General features: G+C 39.0%; 2 protein-coding genes across 9 annotated transcripts; both read right to left on the minus strand.

Moving 5' to 3' along the window:
* Positions 1 to 334: 334 nt before the first annotated feature.
* Positions 335 to 2,734, minus strand: LOC119982219 (transcription factor bHLH25-like). Of its 6 annotated transcripts, none has more exons than XM_038825479.1 (5): positions 2,572 to 2,734; positions 2,242 to 2,306; positions 1,559 to 2,095; positions 1,075 to 1,449; positions 335 to 977 (listed from the first exon to the last, which is right to left on the minus strand). In XM_038825479.1, the coding sequence occupies exons 2-5, from the start codon at positions 2,275 to 2,277 to the stop codon at positions 903 to 905; spliced, it is 1,023 nt and encodes a 340-aa protein (XP_038681407.1). In that variant the 5' UTR covers positions 2,278 to 2,306; positions 2,572 to 2,734; the 3' UTR covers positions 335 to 902. The 6 variants fall into 6 exon arrangements, with proteins under 6 accessions (XP_038681407.1, XP_038681405.1, XP_038681404.1 ...); XM_038825477.1 differs by having other exon boundaries at positions 1,559 to 2,131; XM_038825476.1 differs by having other exon boundaries at positions 1,559 to 2,131; positions 2,242 to 2,331.
* A 1,885-nt stretch (positions 2,735 to 4,619) lies between these two features.
* On the minus strand, positions 4,620 to 24,988 carry LOC119982850 (probable protein S-acyltransferase 23). 3 transcript variants are annotated; one of them, XM_038826433.1, is made up of 14 exons: positions 24,861 to 24,988; positions 18,995 to 19,241; positions 17,965 to 18,105; positions 16,970 to 17,082; positions 13,202 to 13,281; positions 11,842 to 12,005; positions 10,772 to 10,910; positions 10,562 to 10,661; positions 9,773 to 9,830; positions 8,077 to 8,154; positions 7,854 to 7,952; positions 7,144 to 7,222; positions 6,879 to 7,027; positions 4,620 to 5,000 (listed from the first exon to the last, which is right to left on the minus strand). In XM_038826433.1, the coding sequence occupies exons 2-14, from the start codon at positions 19,232 to 19,234 to the stop codon at positions 4,812 to 4,814; spliced, it is 1,629 nt and encodes a 542-aa protein (XP_038682361.1). In that variant the 5' UTR covers positions 19,235 to 19,241; positions 24,861 to 24,988; the 3' UTR covers positions 4,620 to 4,811. The 3 variants fall into 3 exon arrangements, with proteins under 3 accessions (XP_038682361.1, XP_038682363.1, XP_038682362.1); XM_038826435.1 differs by lacking the exon at positions 10,772 to 10,910 and having other exon boundaries at positions 10,562 to 10,644; XM_038826434.1 differs by lacking the exon at positions 8,077 to 8,154.
* Positions 24,989 to 25,248: the final 260 nt, after the last annotated feature.

Raw genomic sequence — 25,248 nt, forward strand, 5'->3', positions numbered from 1 at the left:
TAGTCTTTGATGATAGATGTAGTTATAGCACAAAGTAAACTTGACAGAAACCTCAAATTAGTCCCACTCTGTCTTCAAACTGGTTCTGATATTAAAACTCAGCCGAAGCACTATAAACCAATAATGTTTGTTTTACGATTAATTAAGCTGCACGATTTTGTTCTTTTGAGCCGTCGCTTATGGTACTTATGTCTAGAAAAGACCTTGATTATGTGAGAGGGAGTGAAGTTTTGTTTATAAAACTACTCGGCTGAATTATGATAGACCGACGTGGGATTTTTAGTCTTGACAACTAGGCAGAAAACAATTGAAAGAACATGTTGTCACATGTCTAATTGAACCAAAACATGGAAAGTTTGGAGAGAATTATTACATTAACTTCAACAAACTTGTTACAAACTCAGATGGAACTGAAGGAAAAAGAGTTAGGGAGAGTATCCAAGGTGCCTCTAAAGTCTAAGACACTAACCAAACAAAGTACAGCGACAAAGCCTTGTTTGCCCTACAGACCAAGAAAAAAAAAAAACAGTCTCCCTTTTCAACGACTTTAGGGACACATAGTTCCCAGAGGACAAAAAACCCAAACAAGCTGTAAGGTCACTCTTTTGGAACAGCAGGGTATTCAACATGAAAAACAAGTAGTAACCATGCAAAAAAACTGGCAGACCCAAAAAACCCTTCCTGCAAAATGGACTACACAGCAAACAATCTGAAAAGGGTGGTAGTAGTACGTAGTAGTAATCTATGGTGCTGGAGCATTACAGGCCTTGTGCACAACAACTTTGGTAAACAAACACTTGAACCGATTGAACGCATAACTAAGATTATCCCTATCTTTCCATAGTTTATGGTAGGCTGCATGATATGGTAAACTTTAAGTAGAGATTTTAGATTCTTCTTCATCACATAAACAACTTGAACGCTGATCGTAGACTTTTCACGAGATCCTTCACTGACATGCTGAATTCTGCATCCATCTGCAAGAATTGGGGAAATTTGTGTTTACATTTTGATTCCTATGCCATACTAACATTGTTTAGGTGACAATGATAGTTAAAAAAAGATATTAGTTACCTGAGCAATGAGAGTAACATCAAGAGTAGAAGTCCCAAAGGTCATGACACTGCTATTGATGACAGTGAGGCTGAGTTTCTCAATTTCAGCCACTGTTTTCTCCAGAATCCCTTTCCTTTTTTCGCAGTGAATTCTAATTAAGACATTTTTTTCGCAAAATCTTGCTTCGAGTTCCAGTAATGGTTCATCCAAGGGTCCACTTGGTATATTTGCATCTGAAGAGGAGTTCTCATCCTCACAAAAAATCTGGGATCTCTTCACAAACACCACTGATTCCATAGTTTTCTTCCTTGTCTGGTCCTCGAGTACCTTGACTCTCTCTTGCAGTTGTTTCAAATACTTTATAGCATCTCCAAGAACAGAGGCCTTATCCGTCTGATAACAGTATTATGTTATGATTACAACATGGAAACTGTGAATCATTTATCATCAAAACTAAGGAGGCAAGATACTACAAGACAGTAACAAAAATAAACTTTGATACCTTTTTGAGTCCAGGAACTATGGCTGACAAAGCGATGAATCGCTGGCTTAGCTTCTCTCGCCTTTTTCGCTCTGCTATGACATGATCTTGAGTGTCAGAAAGCCTAGTGCTCGTGCCAATCCTTTTAGTTCCCCGGCTGGAATTATGAACATGACCTTGGTTCCCAAAGGAACCATGGGACATCATCATTTTCTCTGTATTGATGCTCTTATTACCCATCACCTCCTCCTTAGGCTTCACAAACCCCATTTTCTCCATGCTATTCGGACTGACAAAGGAGAGAACATTGGGAGAAGAAGCAGTTTGTGGGTTCTGCATAATTTCAGTTTTGCCAGAGTTCCAGCCATTTGGTTTTAGTAGTTTCACAGGCCTCTCAGAGTCTACATGAGAGGTTTCCATAACATTTTTGAGATTGAAGGCTGGGTGTGAGAAAGACTGCTGCAAGTTATCCCCAAATGCAGCTGCAAGTGGTAATATGCCGAACTCATCAACAGAGTTCATATGCCACTGATTGAAGAAACTGGGGTCCTCCAATCCCTGTTGAATATCCACTTTAAAAGATTGGCTTTCAATCTGTGCCCCCAAAAGGGTATATGATTCTTAGTTCTTACAACCAAAATCACTATAATCACACTATCATGTAAAAACAGGAGGCCCAAATATGACTTGAAATACAGAATTACCAGTTGAGGCAACCCTCTGAAGGCAGAAATCTCCATAGAAGAAGCTACTTCTTGACCCAGAGCTCCTTGGAGGACATGCAACAGAGGCCACTGGAGTGAGTCAATTGGTTTGTCATAATTGTTCAATAGACATGACATATATCTAAAGACAAAACACAGACATAGAAAAGTCCACACACAAGGCAAGGAAACATTAAGAAACCCAGAACCAGTAAATATGAAAACAACACACTTGAAGAGACTAAAATGTTCAAGACCAAGCAGAACCCACAAAAGCAGAAAGTGCCAAAATTTGTGACAGAAGTGCCAATTTGATTTTGAAACCCTAACCTTCTCAATAAACCAAATGCAGCCTTTTCTGTTCAGATCTCCAGCAAAGCAGGAAACTTTGCTTTCTCCAAGCCTTTATACTTCTCACCAAGACTAGACTAGTATTATATTCTACACTACCCTTCACTCAAGGTTTCACATATGAAAATCCGCAGAGAGTTATTGCTTACGTGGGTAGGTAATGTAAACGATGACGCTGCAAAAGAATATGCAAACAATACCATTCGTGGGTCGCTTTTGCTGACAAACAGATACCAAAAAATAAGTCTTTTTTTTTTGTTGTTTTGTAGACTTTTAAGAGGCGAATCACCTACTAGTGTTTGACATTTCATTCAATGATTTTCCAGGATTGCTGGGGAAACTAGTGAAGATGAAGCACAGTCAATTTGGCCCACCACAATTTCTTGTTCTCTCAAATCAGCTAAGCAGAACGCCAGAACCCCACTTGAATAAACAAACTCTACTCTGTCCTTAGCCAATACTATAGTACAATATATGAGTAAATGATTCACAGTGAAAAAAAAAACCGTGTGAATTCAAACTAATCAAAAAGGTTTCATTTGAAAATTTTTGCTAAAAGTTAGCTTTGAACCTGCCTTTTGACTCTTTTACATTGGAGCCAATAATAATAGTACAGCTAACACCAAGAATAAATGACTTGCCCACACCCTACAGGATTATGTTGTTGCGCTGTCAAACCGACACATAAATGAGGACGGCTTATGGGTTATGATTAATTGAAGGGATTTTTTTGTTGTGTTTGACCGAGTAAAATTATGGCTATGGAACTCTCCTCCTCCCCAATGATGGTGAACCTTCCTTCTAAACATGACGGAATATGCTAAGGATCGCAGTGTGTTTTTTTTTCTTCCCGTTATTCTAAACATTAGAATGGACGCATATGATTCATATAAAATAATGGGTCGCACATAATAATCTTTATGAAATCTTGTGCGTTCACTTAATCTCTCTCCCTAAGGCATCTCCACTCTTGCTCTTCCTTTATGAAAGAAGTGAACCTCTATCTCTCTTAATTGTTGCTGTCGCCGATGTCTCCAGCACCTTTCGACACCACCTCCGCCGTAGCTCCTAATTCATCCTCCAAGAGAAGCAAATCGAAAGCTCCTCTGCAGTACCGTCCCTGTCCTTCTTTACTGCGATTGCGTCACGGCTGCTACAGTTGCAAATAGAAAGGGTAGTCATAATGGCATCCTCGCTCTTCAATTAATGTCTTGGACAAAAGTGAAAAATAGTTGAAATTTTTTTTAGAATTGTCCATTTATGGGCCATTTTGAAAGGATCATATTATGATTCTAAAATTATCTCGATTTTTACGCCCTAAAATTATTGTTTGTTGGATGAAGACAATATATTATCTCAAAATTGTGTCCGTACAATATATTGTTCTTCAAAAGTGTCAGCCAAATGGGCACTAGATGTCACCAAATACAACAATTGGAATAGCAGCATTTGGTGGGAAATTATTTTGTATTCCTGTATTGGCATAAAATCAGATTTGATTGGGAAGAAAATAGTTTTATATATATGCATGGTTTCCAACAATATTCTTGATTGATAGTTGCCAGCCAGCCCGCCTGTGCAGTGCAGGGACACAAGACCTACTACTTATATTCCACTTATATTCATGGAAACAGCCTCTCCATTGCAGGGTATACATATTGCTGCCTATCCCGAACCGCCCGTTGCAGTTTGCAGGAGCCTTGTAATTGAAATAATTTTTTCTTGTTCACTATGTAATATTAAAAAGCTGTTATTGTTACAATAGACCAACAAAATTCATCCTTTGATTGAGAAAGGAGTTGGCAAAACTTCAGATGTTCTTGAAGATGTTGAATGTATTTCACATTAGCATGCTCATTGGCCCGCCCTTCATTGACATACCAACAAATTGATTGCTATGTAAGCCATATATTTCAATAAATGCACAGGAAGGTTTTCCAAGATGTCCAACAGCTCTTGAAAGTTGGAAGGTTTGGATTTCGTCTCTTCATTTTTCTTTATACTGAAAATAGCTAAAATAGAAAAACTGAATCAATATCCTTTTTTCCTTTCTTTTCCATTTCATGGTTTCGAATTGTATGTGTATAACATATCAACAAAATTAAAACTTTGCTTATAATTCGTCAGTGTTCATACAATAACAGCTTCAAGGGAATCTGGTACAAGGAACATTCACTTTGCCTCACCCACTAGCGAGATAAATACAAGGAACATTCATTCTAACGGGCAACTAGCTGTCGTGGAGGCCAAGCAATTTCATCATCGTTTGTATAGCCATGAATGAGGAAATCTGTACAATTTTTCCGGCACCCATGGTTGTACGGATTACGAAAACGTCCATTTGGACTTCGGAGATAATTGTAACGAATGGCGTTTGCCAATTCATTGGTGGTGATGTTCCGAGCTATCTGCATCACCAAGTGAGGATTCGATGGTTTAAAAACAGTTGATAAATAGCAAAATGAAAATCACACACACGCAGAAGCACCATTGTAGATCAAGAATGGTTAAAGGAAGAAACGTGCACCAAAATTGAATAAGTGCACATATTACGCACTTATCTAAAGGGTCACAGAGAACTAGTTTCACATTTATGACAATTCAGGTATCAAAGGGCAAAAATGTTAGGGATCTTAGTAAAAAGCATCACAGTCATTCCAGTAGTGGATCTTGTCCCTTGATTGGTGTAAGTATAGGGGCCAACAAAACCTGATGATTGAACCAGAGAGTGACACATCCACTATTGGGATGACTAAGATGCTTTTTACTAGATCCCTATCACTTCTGATCAAAGGGTAGGTCAAGTCAAGGCCCTAGAACCATGCAACAAGAGTTAAGGAGATGGCTGGTTAACATTGACAGCCAAAAGTGTTTGTCAACCGCGCAAAGGCTTCCTATCATCTGGAGGTACAAGGCCCACGCACGGGGAAAGTGAGACGCATAATTAAGCAAGTCAATAATCACAATAAAACTGTGCATCATCCAATACAAACAAAATTCAAGCCTAGACGAATGAATCATCAAACGAAAAGTATATTAGTAAAGCCTCAAAATCAAACTAAGTAACAATATTATATGGAAGGTTTGAACCTAAACAAGGAACAAGTGACCAACCAAACTAACAAAGTCGAGAACAATTTTGATAAGGTGATCGCTCCCCTCCTCCCAGTACTTCTTCCTTCTCAATTTCTCTCTATGGCATCTTTCTTAATCATACAAAAAGGGGCTTTCAGTTTAATCATAAAAACGGATAGATACACTTTTACTTCTCATGCTGCTTTTTTAATCACAAAAAAAGGGCTTTCAGCTTTGGGTCATTTCTTGCAAACCCGCCATCATCCTCACAAAAAAATTCTCACACCAATAGTGGCACTGAGCAGCCAGAGATTGATTAAAAAGGCACCCCAGCCAGCCCATCCCTTTAGTGATTGTGCTCAAGAGCACACACTGGATCTGACCCACTAATCATTATCTCATTTGGCATGAAGCAAAAAGAAGGTTCCCCCTTCCTTTCCAGTCCTCCAGTCCCTCCCCCCAGCCGCCTACCTACTCGTGCTTGTAGCTTGATCAGAGGTCAAGAGTGTGGTCCATCAAGTGATGCATAAATTGCTAACCCCAGTTTTATCAGTCAATTCAAAGCCCCATACACTCAGTTAAGCCCAGGAAAAAAGAGACCCAATTATAGAAGTTCTTCGGGTGTCCAAGGGATTTTTGCCTTGCTGCCTCATGCCTGGGTAGAGTCATGTGTCTCGGTGAAACCTCTCTGAAGGCTTACGCCTCAACATCTTTTGACAACACAATTTAGCTGCCCCAAACTGATAGACTGTCCTTTAATATACAGTTAGTCCTGACACTACGTACAGATCCAATATATATTCCATTTTGGTCTCTTCTCCCTCCTGAGTCCTCCCACGGGAAGCCCGGAACTTTGTAGGTAAAGCATTCATAAACAACCCTAAATAATTTAGTCTGTGTAGATGTGTCTTAAACAATAAGGGTAGTCATCTGTTAGTAATCTGGTTAATCATGTGATAATGGAGTTCAGCTAGCCTGTAATTTGCCCATGCCATACAAGTATACTCAGAGAGATGAAAGTTGAAAAGGACTCACCAAGGCAATAGCATAATAGTTAACTAAAGAAAATGAAGCAGTTCCTTTGCTCTCACAACCACAGAGTTAATGGAATTAGCCAGAGATCTATGTTGCATGTAATCATTTAGCTACCCATAATCAGTGAAAGCAAATTCTACTAAAGGAACAAGAAATTAATGTTTTGGCTAAATTACCTGTGATGCCTGTGATATTGTCAACGTTGTAGCAGCAACAAAAATGACAATATCCAAAACCAAAAATACAACAACACCAGGATGCCGAACTGCGACATGATGAATCCATGTTTCTTGAATAGGAACTTCTGGTATGCCTGTCCATATTCCTACAGTAATGCACCATACCTCCTTTAACTATACACAGTCATAAAACCATGAAATAAAGGAAAGTTGAAGATTTATTTTCTCCAACCCATAAGACAGTTGTAGCAAATCCACTTACTTTGAACTGCAACGACCGCAGCAAGGAATGATGTCAAAGTTGCCACAGTAATGAAAATAAAGAAGTCCTTTTTGTTCCTCTGCAAGATGTGCAACAAGTACTATTATTTTAGAGATTTATAATTCTTCCGTTTTACTAGACGGAATTTCAATGAATTAGATTTCTTAGAATCACTAAGTCCTAGCTTTGTTTTGCTTTTCAATCTAAAGAAAAGCGTTTAGGCTTGTATTTTGGGTCCGTTTTGGCAGCATGAAGAAACCAACAAGGAGATAAGAAGAATAATATTCTGTATTTGTAAGTCCCGTTAAAAAAAAACCTCTATTATAAGTCAAAAATACTATAACTCCAACAAAAAAATGAGAGGCATATGATCAAATTCCCCTAAAAAAATCGAGAGGCAGATAATAAGTAGTTTTATAACTCCAACAGAGAAACCAGAAAAGCACAGAGACATTATGCTGTCTAAAGCCCCAGAGTACAGTCAAAGACCTCCATGGTATTAAATTTTATTGAAATGAAAGTCAAAATGGTGAAGGGAGTAGCTTTAAACCAGATTGATAGGTAAAAGAACAGCCAAGTGACATACTTCTATCGGTTTTTGTTAAGAATTCATGTAGCACCAATGACCAGAGTCCAGAAACATTTGGAACTAACACGTCGATAATGATGATGATGCTGAAAACATAATGTCAAGTTACCTAATTTCTTACCTTCCCCACACAGTTGGATATCCATGGGCAGTGGTGGTCAAACTGTTCAACGCAGCGGTTACATGCATGGCAGTGCTTTGAGCGAACAGGTCTGATTATCTAGTAACAATTTGAGAGTGTAAACACGATTCAGTCAAGAAAGGATGTCAAACCTAGTTGAGAACTGCAACGGAAAATTCCTGCATTTTATGCATCAATGAAAGAAAATGATGATAAAGTAGACCTTGCACGTAGGGCAAAGTTGAGACCAATTTCCCATCCATACAGTGGAATTGTTCAAATCAACATTCAACAAGGGATCCTGCAGATGACGACATATCTTAGAAAATTACATGAGAAAACGACCAAGTTCACACATCCATGTATCTGGAGAGCTGTCATCCTTTCTCCTCTAAGGGACAACTTGATAAAAAGAAAACTAGAAACATCCACCTGTGAATCCCTATCCAGATATCAAAAGAAAAGGACTAAAACACCAATAAAGCATTATTGAAGATCATTAAGATTAGTTACTTTGCCATTCAAGTATTCAACCCAATAAGTTAAGTTGATGAGTTGGGGTATTTCACATTATTTATACATATTCTAAGTTTCTAACACTCCCCCTCATGTGTGGGCTGAGCAATCCGACAGCCCAACAAGTGCACAACAGACAAGACCCAACACTAGGGCTACTCTCACAGAATGTCCTCACTTGGGGCAACAACAAACACACAAAAGCCCAAACTAGAGGCAACAACAAATGGGGGTTTAAATTGCGGAAGCTAGGGTATTTGAACCCAAGACCTCCCCTCTGATACCATGTTAAGATTGGTTCGTTCGTTATTCAACCCAATAAGTTAACTTGTTGGGTTGAGGCATTTCACATTATATTTATACATATTCTAACAAAGATCATCTACTGTGGTCCAATAATAAACACCAGCGCTATCACTTCCTTTAAGCATTCAAAACAAGAACAGTTGACAGGGAAAAAAAAAGAGAGTAAGACTGCATGACGATTAACCTTTAAATCTTTGAATGCCCCATTGTGCGTGAACTAAAGCCACAAATACTTCTTCTGGAAGGCATTGATACAATCTTAATAAGACTCGCTTTTACCATCAATTCACTTCATTTCTTGTCTCTTTTCTTCCCTTTATTTATTTGATAGCATGTTCTTTCAGTACTTAAGGGTGTATAATCTATTAACATTGCAGGATACAACACACTTCAACTACAAAGCATAGCAACTGCTTATCTTACAAACATCCAGTCATTCAGTCACATCACATCTAATCACAGCAATGGAACAGAAAGAGAATTCCCCACGCATAGAATACAATATTTTATCAAATACTGATACAAATAGAGATACGACAGGCAAACATGTGGCCTAGTGATAAAGTCGCTTGGGTGCAATTCAATTCCTGGAAACAACCTCTCCACATATTATATGGGGTAAGGTCTGTGTACATCTTGCATGTTCCCGACCCCGCCCACTGCGGGAGTCTTGCGCACGAGTGTTATTTATCTTTTTTACGAATACAGATACACTGCATGAATTTGAAATGTAATCTTTAATTCGTCAAATTACATGTCATTAGCAAGAGGAAAAAAGATAAAGGCTTTGGCTTTGACTAGTGGAAAACTGTCAAATTGACAGGATCAAAATAACTGTCATCGGTCATGGAAGCTTTCAAGTCCAATTTGATCATAGATTTAGTATTTTAGTTAGGTCCATTCTTCGAACAACTTTCAGATGGAAACATGAAACATGATAACAAGTGATATTTTTTCACTTGCTTCAGTTTATGTTATCCAGCTTTGGTGGCATGTATGTAATTGTAAACTACTAGTGCAATGAATGATCCTTTTCTAAAAAGAGGCATCAAATACAAATGCTTAAATGAACCAAATGAAATAGATATATTACACACCTCTGTATCTCCATCACCTCCCAAATCTCCACTTGTCTTAATATAACCTGGGTCTTTACTGCAGCCAATTGTCGAAGAATCAATTAGGACAGGAGGTCACAAATAAAATTGTAAAATGCTACTGGCAGTAAAGATCTGTGCGAGTGAGATAGACACAAAAACATAAATATTTGTTGAAGAACTTGGAGACGTCAATGACCAAAATCAGAAATGAACCTATCTCCGGCAAACTTTAAGACAATGATATATGCAAACACATTTTGGAATTATTCGTAGACATAACTCAAGGATTCTGACATGTGAAATCGGAAAGGTATCGAACATCATGCTCTAATATAGATGTTTTCTTATACAATAATTCCCTGGTGTTTGGTCCTGCTAATATTTGTGGAGAACAGGGGACATAGAATAGCAGGAATGGTTTCAACATCCAATGGAAGAGCTCAACTCATCAAAAACAACTCCAATGAAAGTTGAAACAAAAAGACGCAATTGAAAGGAAAAATTAAAAACAGAACTTGATATCTTCAACGTTCAATCACTTGCAAGAAACAAGATCAAACACCAAGATGATAAGAAAATGCAATAGCAGACCCACTTGATTATCCACAACAAGTAATTCTAATTATCCACTTTCCTATATACAAACATCACCTCCAGACGAAGGCATACAGAAACTGTCCAGTTTCGAATTGGAATAAAGACGCAAAATGATGAGAGAAGATACATGCATATAACAAATAAGCCATATAACACTAAGAAACGACAACCACAGAGCAAGAAAATTACCTGCTACATTTGTAGAGCATTATCAATGAAACAAAAGCAAGTGAAAGAGCAGTCCAACCCCAAAGTCCAACGGCAGCAGTTACCTTAGGAAGATTGGGGGCTAGCATAAGTGGTAACTTGTAAGGAGTGAGACATGATTTTATTTTTAAAGGACTATTCTCACTTAAGCTACAAAAAAAACATTCAAACACAATACTATAGCATACTTACCTGCAAGAACAGAATTAATGAAGAGGAAAATGAGTAAGAGTATAACTGACAGCAAAATGGGAGCATAGCTAATGTCCCCCATCTTCCCACCGCAAAATTTGTCTCCCCAACGATTACTCTGTGCTCGTTGTGCATTGGACTATACAAACAAATGAACAATGCACCTCTTATAGATAATTGTAAAGACACAGATGATCCTAGGAAAATGAAGTTTGGAAGTTGCAAAATTAAACACCAGAATTAAATAAACAACACTGAGTTAAGTTTCACAGGTAAAATCCAAATGTCCACATTACAAGTCAAGGACATCACACATACTAACTATACATTGGTCTGGTTAGATTGTTAAAATGATCAAATTTCAGTATCATTAATAAAAAAATGATAAAAAAAACTATAATGCATGCATGCCCAAAAACTTGACCAATAGAACTCCATAATTTTGTCAGTAAAGTTTCTGCCCCATGGGGGTACGAAGATTACCGTCCTGCTACGTTTATATTCCTCCCATAAGTAAGAAACCGTCTACACTAAAGGAATAAAAGATTCATAAAATTTTAAGAAAGACATGACCTAACCTAAAGAGAATTTTAAGTATTTTTCGATATTCTATTGCAGTTAGACCAAAACGGGAGATTGATATTCAATACCAGTTTACCTTACATCGAATGCATGGATTAAAAAAGTGTTATGCTTAAGCAGCTAATAAGATTGCAAGAGCGCATGTAACAAACATCTCCGCTACTCAATTATTGCACATGATGGAGACCTCTCTCTTTCATCACTTTTGTCAGGACTAGGATAAACAAGGAGTAGGTAGTGTCTGAGAGTTGTATTCCTTAAAATTGAGAAGAGAAAAAAAAGTAACGTTAAGAAATAAGAATATCGTCATTATTATTCAACCGAGAGCATAGAAATACCAGACAAACTAGTAAACAAACAAATTTGACAACTTGCGAGTTAAATTAGGCAACAACGGTATTTATAGATGACATCCACATAATGTCGGTTTAAACTTGTTTATCCAAAATTATATTTCTAAGGCAACACAGACACAAAAAGTTACCTACAAGGAAAAGGGCGACAGGCCGATGACCTTTATCAGAAGCAAGCTGAAAAGGAGTAAATCCCGCTTTATCTTTCACCATTAGCTCCTGCTTTTTACCAGCATGTACAAGCACAGTGCATGCCTCAACATTTCCTCTTAATGCAGCCCAATGCAAGGGAGTACAACCTAACACCATTGCATATGCAATGCATTACCATGTAGTGCTGAAATTAACAAAATCGCTAAATAAACCAACAAAAAAGACCAAATGTTAAACTGATATATGAAATCAAATTTGTCCAATAATTCGAATTGCTTAAAAATCATAACATATAACATTTTGAATTTTGTTGTCAAGTCATGGGTTACATGAATTGGGTTGAAAATCATACCTTACTTCAATAAAGCTTGGATTGAGGAATGGCGTTAGACATTCTCAACAGACCAAACTCATTTTCGTGAAGATGTCTTAGGTTCGTGGCATCACATTGATCATAATAGATGGACTACTTCTTTGAAAAAAGAGCAGAATGAAGTTGGACTTTGGAAAGCATGATGGAAGGAATGAAATATCAGTACCCCTACGTCTCTGTTAGAGTAGGTAATCAGAGAAGTTGCGGGTATTGACAAGCCCCTTTTTTAAGTCTCAATTCCTGGACCTTTTAAACATGGCTAGTGGCAAGGATGCATGTGACCATAAATGTGAACATCAGGGGCTTTCATGGATGTTGTCGTTGCTAGAAATGCTATGGATTGGGAGTTAGAAATCATTAACACTTCTTAATTTTGATATGGATGATAAGTTGATTTGGACAGCCCGGAAAAGAGTAATTTTTGAAGTTAAGATTTAAGGGTTCTCTCCAGCAGCTTTGATAGTTTGGGCAAGAAGAGTTTCCCTGGAAGAGCATGTGGAAGTGAAAAGTCTGACTCGGGGTTTTTTCTTTTTTCTTTTTTACACTTGGGACTTGTAACTTGCAAGAAGCACTAGCTATTATTTAGAGACCTCGTGAGCCTTTTGAGTGGCACCCCCTTGTTGCCTTCCTAAATAAATTCTTCTTGCATTCCAAAAAAAATTGTGCATAAAAATAAAAATGCAAATGCATTGACTTGTGCACACTAATCGTAATAAGACTCCAACTTGCTGGTTATTAGTTTTCATCTTCAAGATAAATCAACCTCTATTAGAATGCACCACAGATGACAAAATTTACATAGACACAAGAAAATGCACCTACAGCAATCAATAAAAGAGTACATAAATTAAGGTAATGTGTTTCGGTAACATGGGTATGGCGATATTCATAATCACATAGATTTTTTGACAAAACAAATTGATAGTTACCAGAGTAAAAAAAAAAAAAAAAGAGGATATCGCAGCACACCTTCTTTATCTTGTCTTCCTTGGCTTGCATCTCTAAACAGAAGTAATCTAATTGTATCAGCATACCCCTTATATGCAGCCCTGGTAGATAGCATCACAAGCATGAGCTTTCCGCTCAAGAATTTAAATAACTTCATACTAAGCTTTCCGGTAAATAATTTCATACTGCTCCTAGTTTCAAATATTCCTTCAGCATGTTGTCAGAAATTTGCCAAAAAATAGTGTGCCATGGAACTAAATATACTAACACAACAAAGACTCCAAGCATTTTATGCAGACACAATACATTAACAGCATAACAATAGAAATAAAAAAATTAAGTACCCTTGGTTATTTGTAGCGAATATTACCCTTGCCAAAAGATGTTATTTATCTACAAAGACTGATTTTAATCCAAAAAGCACAGAAACATTTATTATATCTCAACGACCCATCTGATATAATTTTAATCATAAACCCCCCATACTCACCTTCATATTTTAGGAATTCTTCTCCAGAATGGTAAATAAGATCTTGTTAAGAAAGGGAAGACACCAACTCTTGAAATAAGTTTCTACAGTCCATTCAACCAACCTACGCGGCTAAGATCGTACCAAACAAAAAAAGGTGTAACCATCTATCTTTTACAATATTCAAACAAATTTATGTCCCATCTTTAAAGTTTTCATTAGTGAAACCATTTCGATCTTTTTACCCCATAACCTTTTGAATCTAGTATCAACAAAAAGAAATAAATTGTACACGATACATGTTTCAACAGACATTGAAATCAGTAGCACCAAAAGTATTTCATAACCAGCTCTGCCTCCACATCTTCTCCTCTCCCTACCCTAAGCTATTGAAGCTAGGTTTTGCAGCAAAGCAAACAACACAGAACACATTGATTATGCAGGCCTTTCAATTTCATATACATTAGATACTCCCGCCAATGGTGGCATGGTGGTGCACTTGTTCTCTCCACTCCCACAATGGTTAGATTCAATTGTCCAACCCACGCTCATGACAAGGCGATTTACTAATCAAAAACTATATTCACATAAATAAAAAAAGACACAAGTCAATCTCCAAATTGACACATCGGTTTTCGAAGCAGTGATTTCAATGATATTTGTTTTCTCTGCAAAACTTGCTAGCCATACCTGATATCTTTCAAGTTCAACTTAAAACCTTAGAGCTAACTTCCCAGTATCAGCTTCCTACCTCTTGTCATAGTTCTGTCAAACAACTTCACACTATTTATATAACATTTTTTCCGCTAGGGGGGCAAGACAACAGTTCCAAATTTTCAGCTTAAACACCCTAAAAACTTGATGCATAATAATGTCCTAAATATTGTTAGAATATATTATCATAATTTAGTTTTTTAGTTTATGTTGATTTAGGTTATTATGGTGTTTCCTTAATTTATAAGTTTCCTTAATCTCTAGGTTTGACATTTCTGCTATTTCTCTATATAGTACTCTCTTTGTACTATGCAATATATCGATCTGATCTTATCAATCTTTTATCTTAACATGTTTTTTTTTTTTTTGAAAGAAAAAATTTTATTAACAGCACCAAGGGGGTGCAACCCACAAAGCAAACAGATCAAGGATTAAGGTTCACAAAAATATTAGAAAAAGAACCACTCAGACAAAGCTTGAGTTCAGAGAGCCAGCCATCCAAAAAAACCCCAATCGAGCACTCTTTGTCCTGAAATATCCTAGAATTGCGCTCTTTCCAGATTAACCAACAAGTAATTTGAAGAATTGAGAACAAAAAATCGTGCTTAGCCTTGTTGGATGCGAGAAAGTGCCAAGCCTCAATCTCTAAGACCAGGTTGCCGCAAGGAACCCAATACACCCCCATCAAATGCCAAAGAGTGCCCCAGACTTGCGCTGACCAGGAGCAGTGTAACAGTAGATGAGAAAAGATTCCTCGTTAGACTTACAGAGCACACAACGATTAGGTAACGAGAAACCTCTTTTCCGGAGATTGTCAATGGTGAGAATCTTCCCCCATAACGCCTCCCAAAAGAAGGAGATTTTGGGAGGGCAGGGAGTGCGCCATATTCGATCCCACTTCAAACTAGGAGACTCCACCCTTCTATTAGCCAGTAGAAGATGTAAATAGAGAGATTTGACTGAAAAGATGGAGTCAGAAGAGAGTGACCAGCACATTATATCATCCTCTTGAGTACTACTGGACAGGTTATCATAGATAATCTTCCAAAAGGACACAAATAAGTCCAACTCCCAATCTTGAGCTTCACTAGTGAAGATAAGGGACCAGGAGATACCATCCGAGAGGTCTTTAATCAAAGCCTCTTTGTTGCAAGACAAACTAAATATCGAGGGGAATTGAACCTTATCATTGGTTTTAGAAAATACGTTTTTCCATTGCACGGTCGCCGCCCTTGGTGACTTTTGAGGCCGGCGACAGCACTGTCGATACTTTTGTGTTTTTTCCTTTTCAATATTAGTATGATGGATCACAATAATTTCTCTTGACCACCCTTCTTGTTTCAAAACATTTTATTGTGTATCGTCTTTGTTGCAATACTTCCGACCTGCTGTGCAATCACCAGCAATGTGTCCATTCTTGGTTCAGCTGTGCATCAACTCCAGTGAACCCTCCGACCCGCTGTGTAATCACTAGTGGTGTGTCCATCCTTGGTTCGAGTGTTCGACCATGCATCAACTTCAGCCACCCTCTGACCTATTATGCAATCACCAGCAATGTGTCCATCCTTGGTTTAGCCGTGCATAAACTCCAAAAAACCCTCTGACCCGCTATGCAATCACCAACGGTATGTCCATCATTGGTTCGGCCGGGCATCAACCCCGGCGAGCCCTTTGATCCTTTGTGCAATCACGAGCACTGTGTCCATCCTTGGTTCAGACGTGCATCAACCGGCGAACCATTTGATCTCCTGCCCTCATATTCCAGCCGTCAAGTTTTCTGGCGACCTGTTTTCCAACCTTCCACCCAAGGAAAAGGTCCAGAGCATGCCGATCTGCCCAAAAGACCACTGCTAGAAGCGGCGCCTGAAAGTTGTGTTCTCTATCACAATCTCCTTCTGTCGTTGGTTTTAAGTCTCCATTCGCTCTTTGGAGGTTTTACTAAATATGCAATCCGCATAGACTTTTTCTTAAACAAGATTTTTTTGTTGGAATTAAATTGACGCTTACATGCTTGCATTGCCGGTGCAATCAAGCAACGGCCTTCAATCAATCTCTTCTTGCAGTGAAAGATCTTCATACGCAAACTCAATATTGTAAGTTTGTAACACCATATTGAGTTTGAGAGGCTCTTATGGTGTTTTCTTAATTTCTAAGTCTCCTTCATCTCTATGTTTGACTTTTACTCTATTCCCCTATATAAGAGTTCTCTTTGTACTACACAACATATCGAATGAATATTATCAACCTTTTATTTTAACACATTTTTATTTAACCAATGTGAATTGAAATAAACCAGGGGTGATAAGATTGAAATATCACACTATAGTGCCTTTGTATAACATTATCCTAATCAGTTTTCAAAATATTAGCTTTTTTATTTTTGTATATTTACCTAACTTATAACCGCCGTCATGATAACCTAGCATCCTACACGAGTAAATCTTAAAAAACTGAACAGTAAATACACATAACTATTTATTAAATTCACTAGAAAGTATAGATTGGTAGCATTGACTTTCTTGGAATAAATGGCATAGCAACACACCATAGGTCCATATGTTAACCACAATGCACAAATATCCATGAGCTCTTTAGGTTTCACATACCAATGAAGAGGGCTCCTCCCTCCATTATCTGGAGCATCATAATCAGCATGATATCTTGCAACAATGTGGTTTAAGAAAGCTGTTTGTCCATATTGAGCGGCAACATGAACTGCCTGCACAAAATAATTTAAATCAAAGTACATGGTGTAAGCTAATTATCACCATTCACCACTATAAGCACAAAATAAAATTATCGAGGCAGTATTAAACAAAGCCAAGACATTAGTTAGAAATAAAGATTTTTAGATGATAAATATAATTGCAGAAGAGGCAAAAAAAGCAATCGCACAAATACTGGAAAATGAAAAGCATACAAAGGGCATAGACTATTATTCATTCATGACATGATATTTGATAGTGTCACAGATGCCATAGAGACTAACATTTGAGAAAATAAACAATAAAATATTATGATAAATTTCAAGACAACAGAGTATTCATCTATCAGTTTAAGGGAAGCCTGTGCAAGACCTGGATAATTGGGTTAACCAATACGTAATCTCAAGATTCATTACATGCAGAATGGAAAAGTTCTACCAAGCTGTTACAACTACCCAAAAAACCCTCGTACTTCTGGATTTGAACGAGTATTGCAAAGAGATTAGGGCAATACCACAGAACACATAAAGCACATAATTGAAAAAAGAGCACTTATGTTTCCTGGAAAATTTAGGACACTATATTTCCATAATGAATCAACAAAGATGACTGAAAATTTAACACTTTAATTCAACGCCACAAGAAATTCCACAACCTTTAACATTCACTACCCCACATTCAGGAAAACGGAGAACCAACATGCAAAGACTTCTGTAATTGTATAGATAAGTAAGAAGCATAGGACAATCGAACACGGATTGTTGTTTTAAAACCAGCACACGAATCCACAGTCCACACACCACCTTAATCAAACACATCATATTTCCATTTTCAAGTATCAACATGTTGTTTATAAACTGTGTAACCAAATGAATGTAAGAATATGCAAAATTTACCCGATATCCATTTACATCAGCAGCCTCCACCTGTGCTCCATTGTGCAAAAGCACATCCGCCACCACAATGGAACCCCTAACTGCTGCCCAATGCAACGCTGTCTGCTGTATGTTGTCTGATGCATTGACATCACCACCATGCTTCAACATCAACAAGAGATTTAGCCATACAACCCATCACTTCGTTTGATATAGTTATCCATGTAAATAAAAATCAAGTAGATTCACAATCCACCTCTTGCATTTAATGTCATTTCCATAGATAAATCATTTTACTTTAACATTTGTTTGATATCTCTTTGGTAATATTTTCACATGTTTCTCAAGCTACCGTTGAACAATTGATCCTTCAAATTTTTCTATACGAAAATTATTTATTAGGAAGTATGACTGCTATGCTATCCATTTCACATAGAGATTTTAAGAACGAAAAAACTATAGGTTAATTTTTTTTCTTTCACAGGTACCATACACACAAGCCTAGGTATGATTACAACAGTTCCAAATCCTCGCACCTTCTTATCGTAGATTTTTTCATTTAACTTTCACTACATTTATAAACTTTAAAAGAAGGTTTATGATGCATAATGGGCATTACTGACACAGATGGCATTTATTATCCTTATCAATTCTCTCATAAAATTACACTTTATAAGTTAATGTATCATTCATTGTGACCAAATAATGGATTCATGTGGAAATTAAATTTTAGATTATTTGATGACGTATTTTCCATTTGTAACCTAATTGTTTCTAAGTGAAGTCCAAAGGCTAACCCAACGAGCACACATCAACAATCCATTGAGCACACATGAACGAAGTCAACAAAGCCAAACACAACACATTAAACTGCAAAAATCCCTGAGACTCCACCAGAAGTTAGGTAAGTCCAAATCTCCGTTAAAGTTATTTCTTTACTACACCTACACCAGCGCCATTCACACATCAAACGATGCAACTAAAGTTCAATTTATAAGCAATGAATTTCTTGAAACATGTATTAGCGGAGAAATATGACAGGCAACAATACCTCGATTATGTACTGAGCGATATCGGAGAAGTTGTTGAGAGCGGCCCATTGAAGAGCGTAGTAGCCATTTCCGTCAGGACTAGAGAGGGAAACTCCATCGACTTCGAAAAACTTCCTCAATTTATCGAGATCGCCATAGGCAGCGGCGGAGAAAACATCAATGACATTGGCGGCCTGGTTGTTGTCATGGTGCGTCGTAGCTTCAGATGACGATGCCACCTCAATCTCTGAAATAGCCATGGACGGTGATGCAAACTAGATCAAGAATCACACTTGAAACTAGAACACAAGACAAGCACGGTGAGAATCACTCTCGTTTTCTTTCTATTATGGAATCACTCCAGAATATTGGTTTTTTCTTCTCTCATACAAAACAAAAATGAACTCCTATTCAAAGGAAATAGAATACTTAAATAACAAAATATCACATGTGAACACATGATGTGAACACTTTTATTCATTGACTCAGTTGCCCTTATCAATGCTAGATCTCAGCCACTATCTGCTCCGTGTCTCCTGCCTTTAATTCTTCAAGGCTGTGTTGAATGTCTAGTTGCACGGGCATGGGCCCCTTAGTTGGCTCCATGTCTCCTGCCTTTTCTTCAGGGATGTGTTGAGTGTCTAGTTGCACGGGCATGGGCCCCTTAGTTGGTCCATTGAAACTAAAGCCATCTTTTGCACCAATTCCCTCCTTCACTAAGAAATTCGACTCTGTCGAATGATGCTGGCAGTAGTTTTCAAGCAGACTGGGATTCAATTGGGCTAATTCGTCCGCATTTATCCATGAATTGTCAGATTCTGGCTTGCCCACCCAATGGACAAGAAATTTGTGATACCCTCCCCGCCTCGTAGAGACAAATTGATGGTCTATAATGTGATCCACTTTCTCATTCGTTGCAGGTATGGGAGGCACGTTGGGAGTTGATATTTCAGTTCTTTCACTACTTGGGGCAGGGTCTTCATTGTACTTGATTAAATCAGCTACATTGAATACGGGATGCAGTCTAATGTTTGGTGGCAACAATACTCGATAAGCGTTGGAGCCAATACGCTGTACCACCTGGAATGGACCGATTCTTCTATCATGTAGTTTATGATAAGCACCAGGTGGGAATCTCTCAGGCCTAAGCCGAACCAAAACCATGTCACCTACATCAAAAGTTTCATCACGACGATGCTTGTTTGCTGCGTGGCGGTAGAGGTCATTTTGTACGGCAATCCGTTTGCGAACCTCTTGGTGAAGTCGTTGCAGCTGTTCCACGGTGTCCACAGCTTCGGCACTACTATGGGGTGGTAATGGGAGTGGAATCAGGTCGATTGGTGCTTTAGGTTGCTTGCCCAACACTATTTCAAAAGGGCTTCGTCCTGTGGTCCGATTAACCGAGGAATTGAATGCAAATTCGGCCTGTGGTAACAACTGATCCCATGTCGTTGCATGGTCTTTCACCAAACATCGTAGAAGGTTTCCAAGACTCCGATTTGTCACTTCTGTCAGGCCATCCGTTTGGGGATGGAATGCGGTCGAATATTGGAGTTTAGCGCCTAATTTGGCCCATAAAGATCGCCAAAAATGGCTGATGAATCGTGAGTCTCGGTCAGATGTAAGGGATCGTGGAACTCCATGTAATCGCACAACTTCACGAAGAAAAATAGCTGCCACATGTGAGGCATCATTTGTCTTGTGACATGGAATGAAATGGGCCATTCTCGAGAATCTATCAACCACCACCAATACAGCATCATGCTTCCTTACTGTCTTTGGTAAACCCAGTACAAAGTCAAGGGTGATTTCTTCCCATGGGCTCTGCGGGATCGGCAGGGGTGTATAAAGACCGGTATTCCGTCGAGAACCTTTGCTGAATTGGCAGATTTGGCAATGATCTACAATTCGGTGAACATCACGTCGCAACTTGGACCAATAGAACCTTTCACTCACCATTTGTAAAGTCTTCTCCCTTCCAAAGTGGCCACCTAATCCACCAGAATGAATCTCAATAATAACTAAGTCCCGTAGGGATCCTTGAGGCAGACAAAGTTGCACTCCTTTGAACAAATAACCATCAAAGAGATTGTAAGGGTTGTCCTGATTTGTTCCACCAATAGTCAACCTTTGCCAAACATTTGCGAACTCTTCATCTCCTGCATATTGTTCACGCACACACTCAAACCCGACCACACTTACCTCTAGATTGGTAAGAAGATGTGCTCGTCGGCTGAGCGCATCCGCCACTTTGTTCTCCGTTCCCTTGCGATGCCGAATGGTGAAAGTAAATTGCTGCAGTACTGCAACCCATCTTGCATGGCGAAAGTTAAGCTTTTGCTGTGAATTCAAATGCCGCAAAGAATCATGGTCCGTTACGAGGATAAACTCATTATGCAATAAATATGGCCTCCAATGCTTCACCATTTGGACCACCGCATATAGCTCTAAATCATAGGCAGAATATCGCCGTCGTGCTTCATTGAGCTTCTCGCTGTGATACGCCACGGGTTTTCCTTCTTGACTTAGGACTCCTCCTATTCCCACCTGCGAAGCATCACAAGATAACTCAAAGATTTTGTTAAAATCCGGTAAACGTAATATCGGTGCTGTGGTAAGAGTTTTCTTCAACAATTGGAATGCTTCATTTGCCTCGGTTGTCCATAAGAAAGCAGTGGCTTTTAAACAGTCTGTTATTGGTGCCATGATGGTGCTGAACCCCCGGATAAATCGGCGGTAGAAGGATGCAAGTCCATGAAATCCGCGTACCTCAAATATATTGCAAGGAGTTGGCCAATCAGAGATGGCTTGCACTTTGTTAGGATCCATGCTTAATCCCCTGTCAGATATAATATAGCCCAAAAATTGAACTTGTGATTGTAAAAAGGCACATTTGGCTTTATTCGCGTACAACTGTGCATCCTTCAACGCTTGAAAGACTTCACGCAAGTGGTAAAGATGGTCTTCGGTCCTCTGGCTGAATACTAGGATATCATCGAAATAAACCACTACAAATTTGCCAACTAGTTTCCGAAGTACATGGTTCATCAACCTCATGAACGTACTTGGGGCATTTGAAAGACCGAATGGCATAACACACCACTCATACAACCCATCTCGAGTCTTAAATGCTGTTTTCCATTCATCCCCATCACGAATCCGAACTTGATGGTAGCCGCTACGCAAATCAATTTTAGAAAATAATACAGCACTTTTTAACTGATCTAATAAATCATCAAGACGCGGTATTGGAAATCGATACTTCACCGTTATTTTATTGATGGCGCGGCTGTCCACGCACATGCGCCAGGTGCCGTCTTTTTTGGGTGTCAAAAGAGCCGGTACTGAGCATGGGCTCATACTTTCTCTTAGAAATCCTTTTTGTAAAAGATCATGAACTTGCCTCTGTAGTTCGTCATGCTCCCTGGGGCTCATTCGGTAATGAGGGAGGTTGGGCAGAGTTGCACCCGGTATGAGATCAATGGCATGTTCAATCCCACGTATTGGAGGTAATGTGGAAGGTAGTTCATTAGGAAAAATAGCATGAAACTCTTGTAGTAGAGATGTTACCTCGGGTGCCTCCATTTTGTTAGAGTCCATATTGGTCTCATGAGCCACAAGTAGGAAGATAATTTGGGACTCCTTGCTGGACAATTGAAATTGCCGAAGAGATAGTGTTGTGGCTAGTGTGGAATTTTTAAAAAACTCTCCCCCACTTGGCTTCATTGGACGCAAAATGATATTGTGCCCTCCATACTTGAAAGAATAGGTATTTGCTCGTGCGTGATGCACCACATCTCTGTCAAATAGCCAAGGACGACCCAGTAGTAAATGACATGCTTTCATTGGTATAACATCGCACCACACCGAATCTTTGTAGTTGGTTCCCAACGAAAAAGATAACAGACATCTCTGTTTCACGGGAATGGTGGTGTCGTCAATCCACCCCACGCGATATGGTTTTGGATGCTTCTCTGTCGTCAACCCATTGCGCTCCACCATGTCTTTAGAGATAACATTCATACTACTCCCCCCGTCAATGATGACTTCCAAAGCTTTGCCATCCTTCTCGAACCGGGTACGAAAAATGCTAGTTCGCAGCCATTCGTCTGCTGATGGTTCTACCATTTGTCCTGTGAGAATTTGTCGTATCACACACATAGGCAATTCTGAAGGTTCCAGTACTTCATCAATGACCTCCGTGTTTACTGCCGCGTGTGCTTCCTCACTTGCAATCTCCAGTTCATCTCCTTCACACATTAAGGCAATTTTTCTTCCTTTTCCAGGACACACATACGCATAATGACCCAAAGTGCCACATTTATAACACTTGGGACCTCCAGGTTCTTTTCCTCGTTGAAGAGTAGGTGTAGTTGTGTTGGTGCCAGTTTCCGTCCGTGCCGCCATATTGCCTTGAGTGGGTGAGGAATTTGTAACTGCTCGAGAACTCTTGTAATCCAGACTACTGGGTTGGTAACGCTTGTTATACTGGCTCTTCAGACGACTTTCTATCTTGAGGGCTAATTGAAAGGCCTCTCTGACATTCTCCAACTTAGCAGTCTCTAACTCCCTACTGATCTCCTCTCGTAGTCCTCTCTTGTACCTGGCCAAGGATTGTTGCGGATCTTCTATCACCCGAGATCGGACAATCAATTCATGAAATTTGTTGTTAAATTCCCGGACTGATTTGCTTCCCTGCTCCAAAGATAGTAATTCTCGAAACACTATCTCTTTGTAATTGTGTGGGAGGTACTCTTCCATGATGTATCCCTTCATTTCTCTCCAGTCCACAATTGATGGTAATCGCGAATGGTATCTCTGTTCTTCCAAACTTTGCCACCACACGCATGCTTGACCTTTGAATTTCATACGAATAAAGCGGACCTTCTGCTCTTGATTCATGCCTACCCAGTCAAAGAAATTCTCCACCTTAGCCAACCAATCCATCACCTCATGGAGTTCTTGGTTGCCATCAAACTCCGGAACATCAGCTTTGATTTGTCTCATTACTTGATCTGTTTGATCAAAATGGCCATATTGCCTATAATTGTGGCGAAAGTATTCAGGTTCGGGCTCATGTTGAAAAGCTCGACTTCGTTCACCAGTACGCTGAGTATAGGAATTACGTGGTTTAGAGTGTTGACCATGAACACCCTCAGTATGTTCATCACCAGCCTCCTCTTCACTCTCTTGGACCACCTTCTTACCACTCCTCTGAGTTGGGGAACTCGTTGCTCCAGCTAATTGATTCACTTGTTCGGTCAGCTTAGTTATTTGTTGAGCCATGTCCGGGATTTGCTGGAGAGCTTGCGTCATGGCTGGAAGCTGTTGAGCCAAGACAGTCATGAGTTCACTTTGTTGGATGGGATCCGTTGAATCAAAGTCCGTGGCAGCGTAGTCCTTGCCGTTACGTGTAGGCATGATGTTTCCTCTGATACCAAGTTGATGCAAACTAGATCAAGAATCACACTTGAAACTAGAACACAAGACAAGCACGGTGAGAATCACTCTCGTTTTCTTTCTATTATGGAATCACTCCAGAATATTGGTTTTTTCTTCTCTCATACAAAACAAAAATGAACTCCTATTCAAAGGAAATAGAATACTTAAATAACAAAATATCACATGTGAACACATGATGTGAACACTTTTATTCATTGACTCAGTTGCCCTTATCAATGCTAGATCTCAGCCACTATCTGCTCCGTGTCTCCTGCCTTTAATTCTTCAAGGCTGTGTTGAATGTCTAGTTGCACGGGCATGGGCCCCTTAGTTGGCTCCATGTCTCCTGCCTTTTCTTCAGGGATGTGTTGAGTGTCTAGTTGCACGGGCATGGGCCCCTTAGTTGGTCCATTGAAACTAAAGCCATCTTTTGCACCAGACGGTATCACCAGACCATACGGTGGACGGAAGATCAGAGGGTTTTGCTCAGATTGGGGAGTTCGGGGGTTTTAGTATTACTCCAAGAACCCGAATCAGAAGTCAGAGCTTTTCTTCTCTGTTTTATTTATTTGGCGGCTTTTTATTTTTATTGTTTCTGATTTAATAATTAATCGCTAAAAAAATGGTGATTGACTTTTATGTTAGAAAGCGACTCTACAAGTCGAAATTTCTTTTTATTTTAAATTTTGTTTAGATAGAGAAGTAGGTTTGAATTTGTTACTAGGTGTCTAGACCATATTTTTTTAGTATGGACAAAGGATAGTCAAGGTTCGAACTCGAGATTTATATGAGATATCATATATATAAAGAAAACAAAATAACGATATTAATG

Source organism: Tripterygium wilfordii, chromosome 17 (genome assembly GCF_013401445.1).
Source record: "Tripterygium wilfordii isolate XIE 37 chromosome 17, ASM1340144v1, whole genome shotgun sequence".
Classification (NCBI taxonomy): domain Eukaryota; kingdom Viridiplantae; phylum Streptophyta; class Magnoliopsida; order Celastrales; family Celastraceae; genus Tripterygium; species Tripterygium wilfordii.

Coding starts and splice junctions, on each gene's coding strand:
- LOC119982219 (XM_038825474.1), bottom strand. CDS start 2,379: ATGTCATGTCTATTGAACAATTATGACAAACCAATTGACTCACTCCAG. Junction 1,450..1,558: donor TAGTTCCTGGACTCAAAAAG/GTATCAAAGTTT, acceptor TACTGTTATCAG/ACGGATAAGGCCTCTGTTCT. Junction 978..1,074: donor ATGTTACTCTCATTGCTCAG/GTAACTAATATC, acceptor CAATTCTTGCAG/ATGGATGCAGAATTCAGCAT.
- LOC119982850 (XM_038826433.1), bottom strand. CDS start 19,234: ATGGCTATTTCAGAGATTGAGGTGGCATCGTCATCTGAAGCTACGACG. Junction 9,831..10,561: donor ATGCTCTACAAATGTAGCAG/GTAATTTTCTTG, acceptor AATTGGCTGCAG/TAAAGACCCAGGTTATATTA. Junction 7,028..7,143: donor TGCGGTCGTTGCAGTTCAAA/GTAAGTGGATTT, acceptor GCATTACTGTAG/GAATATGGACAGGCATACCA.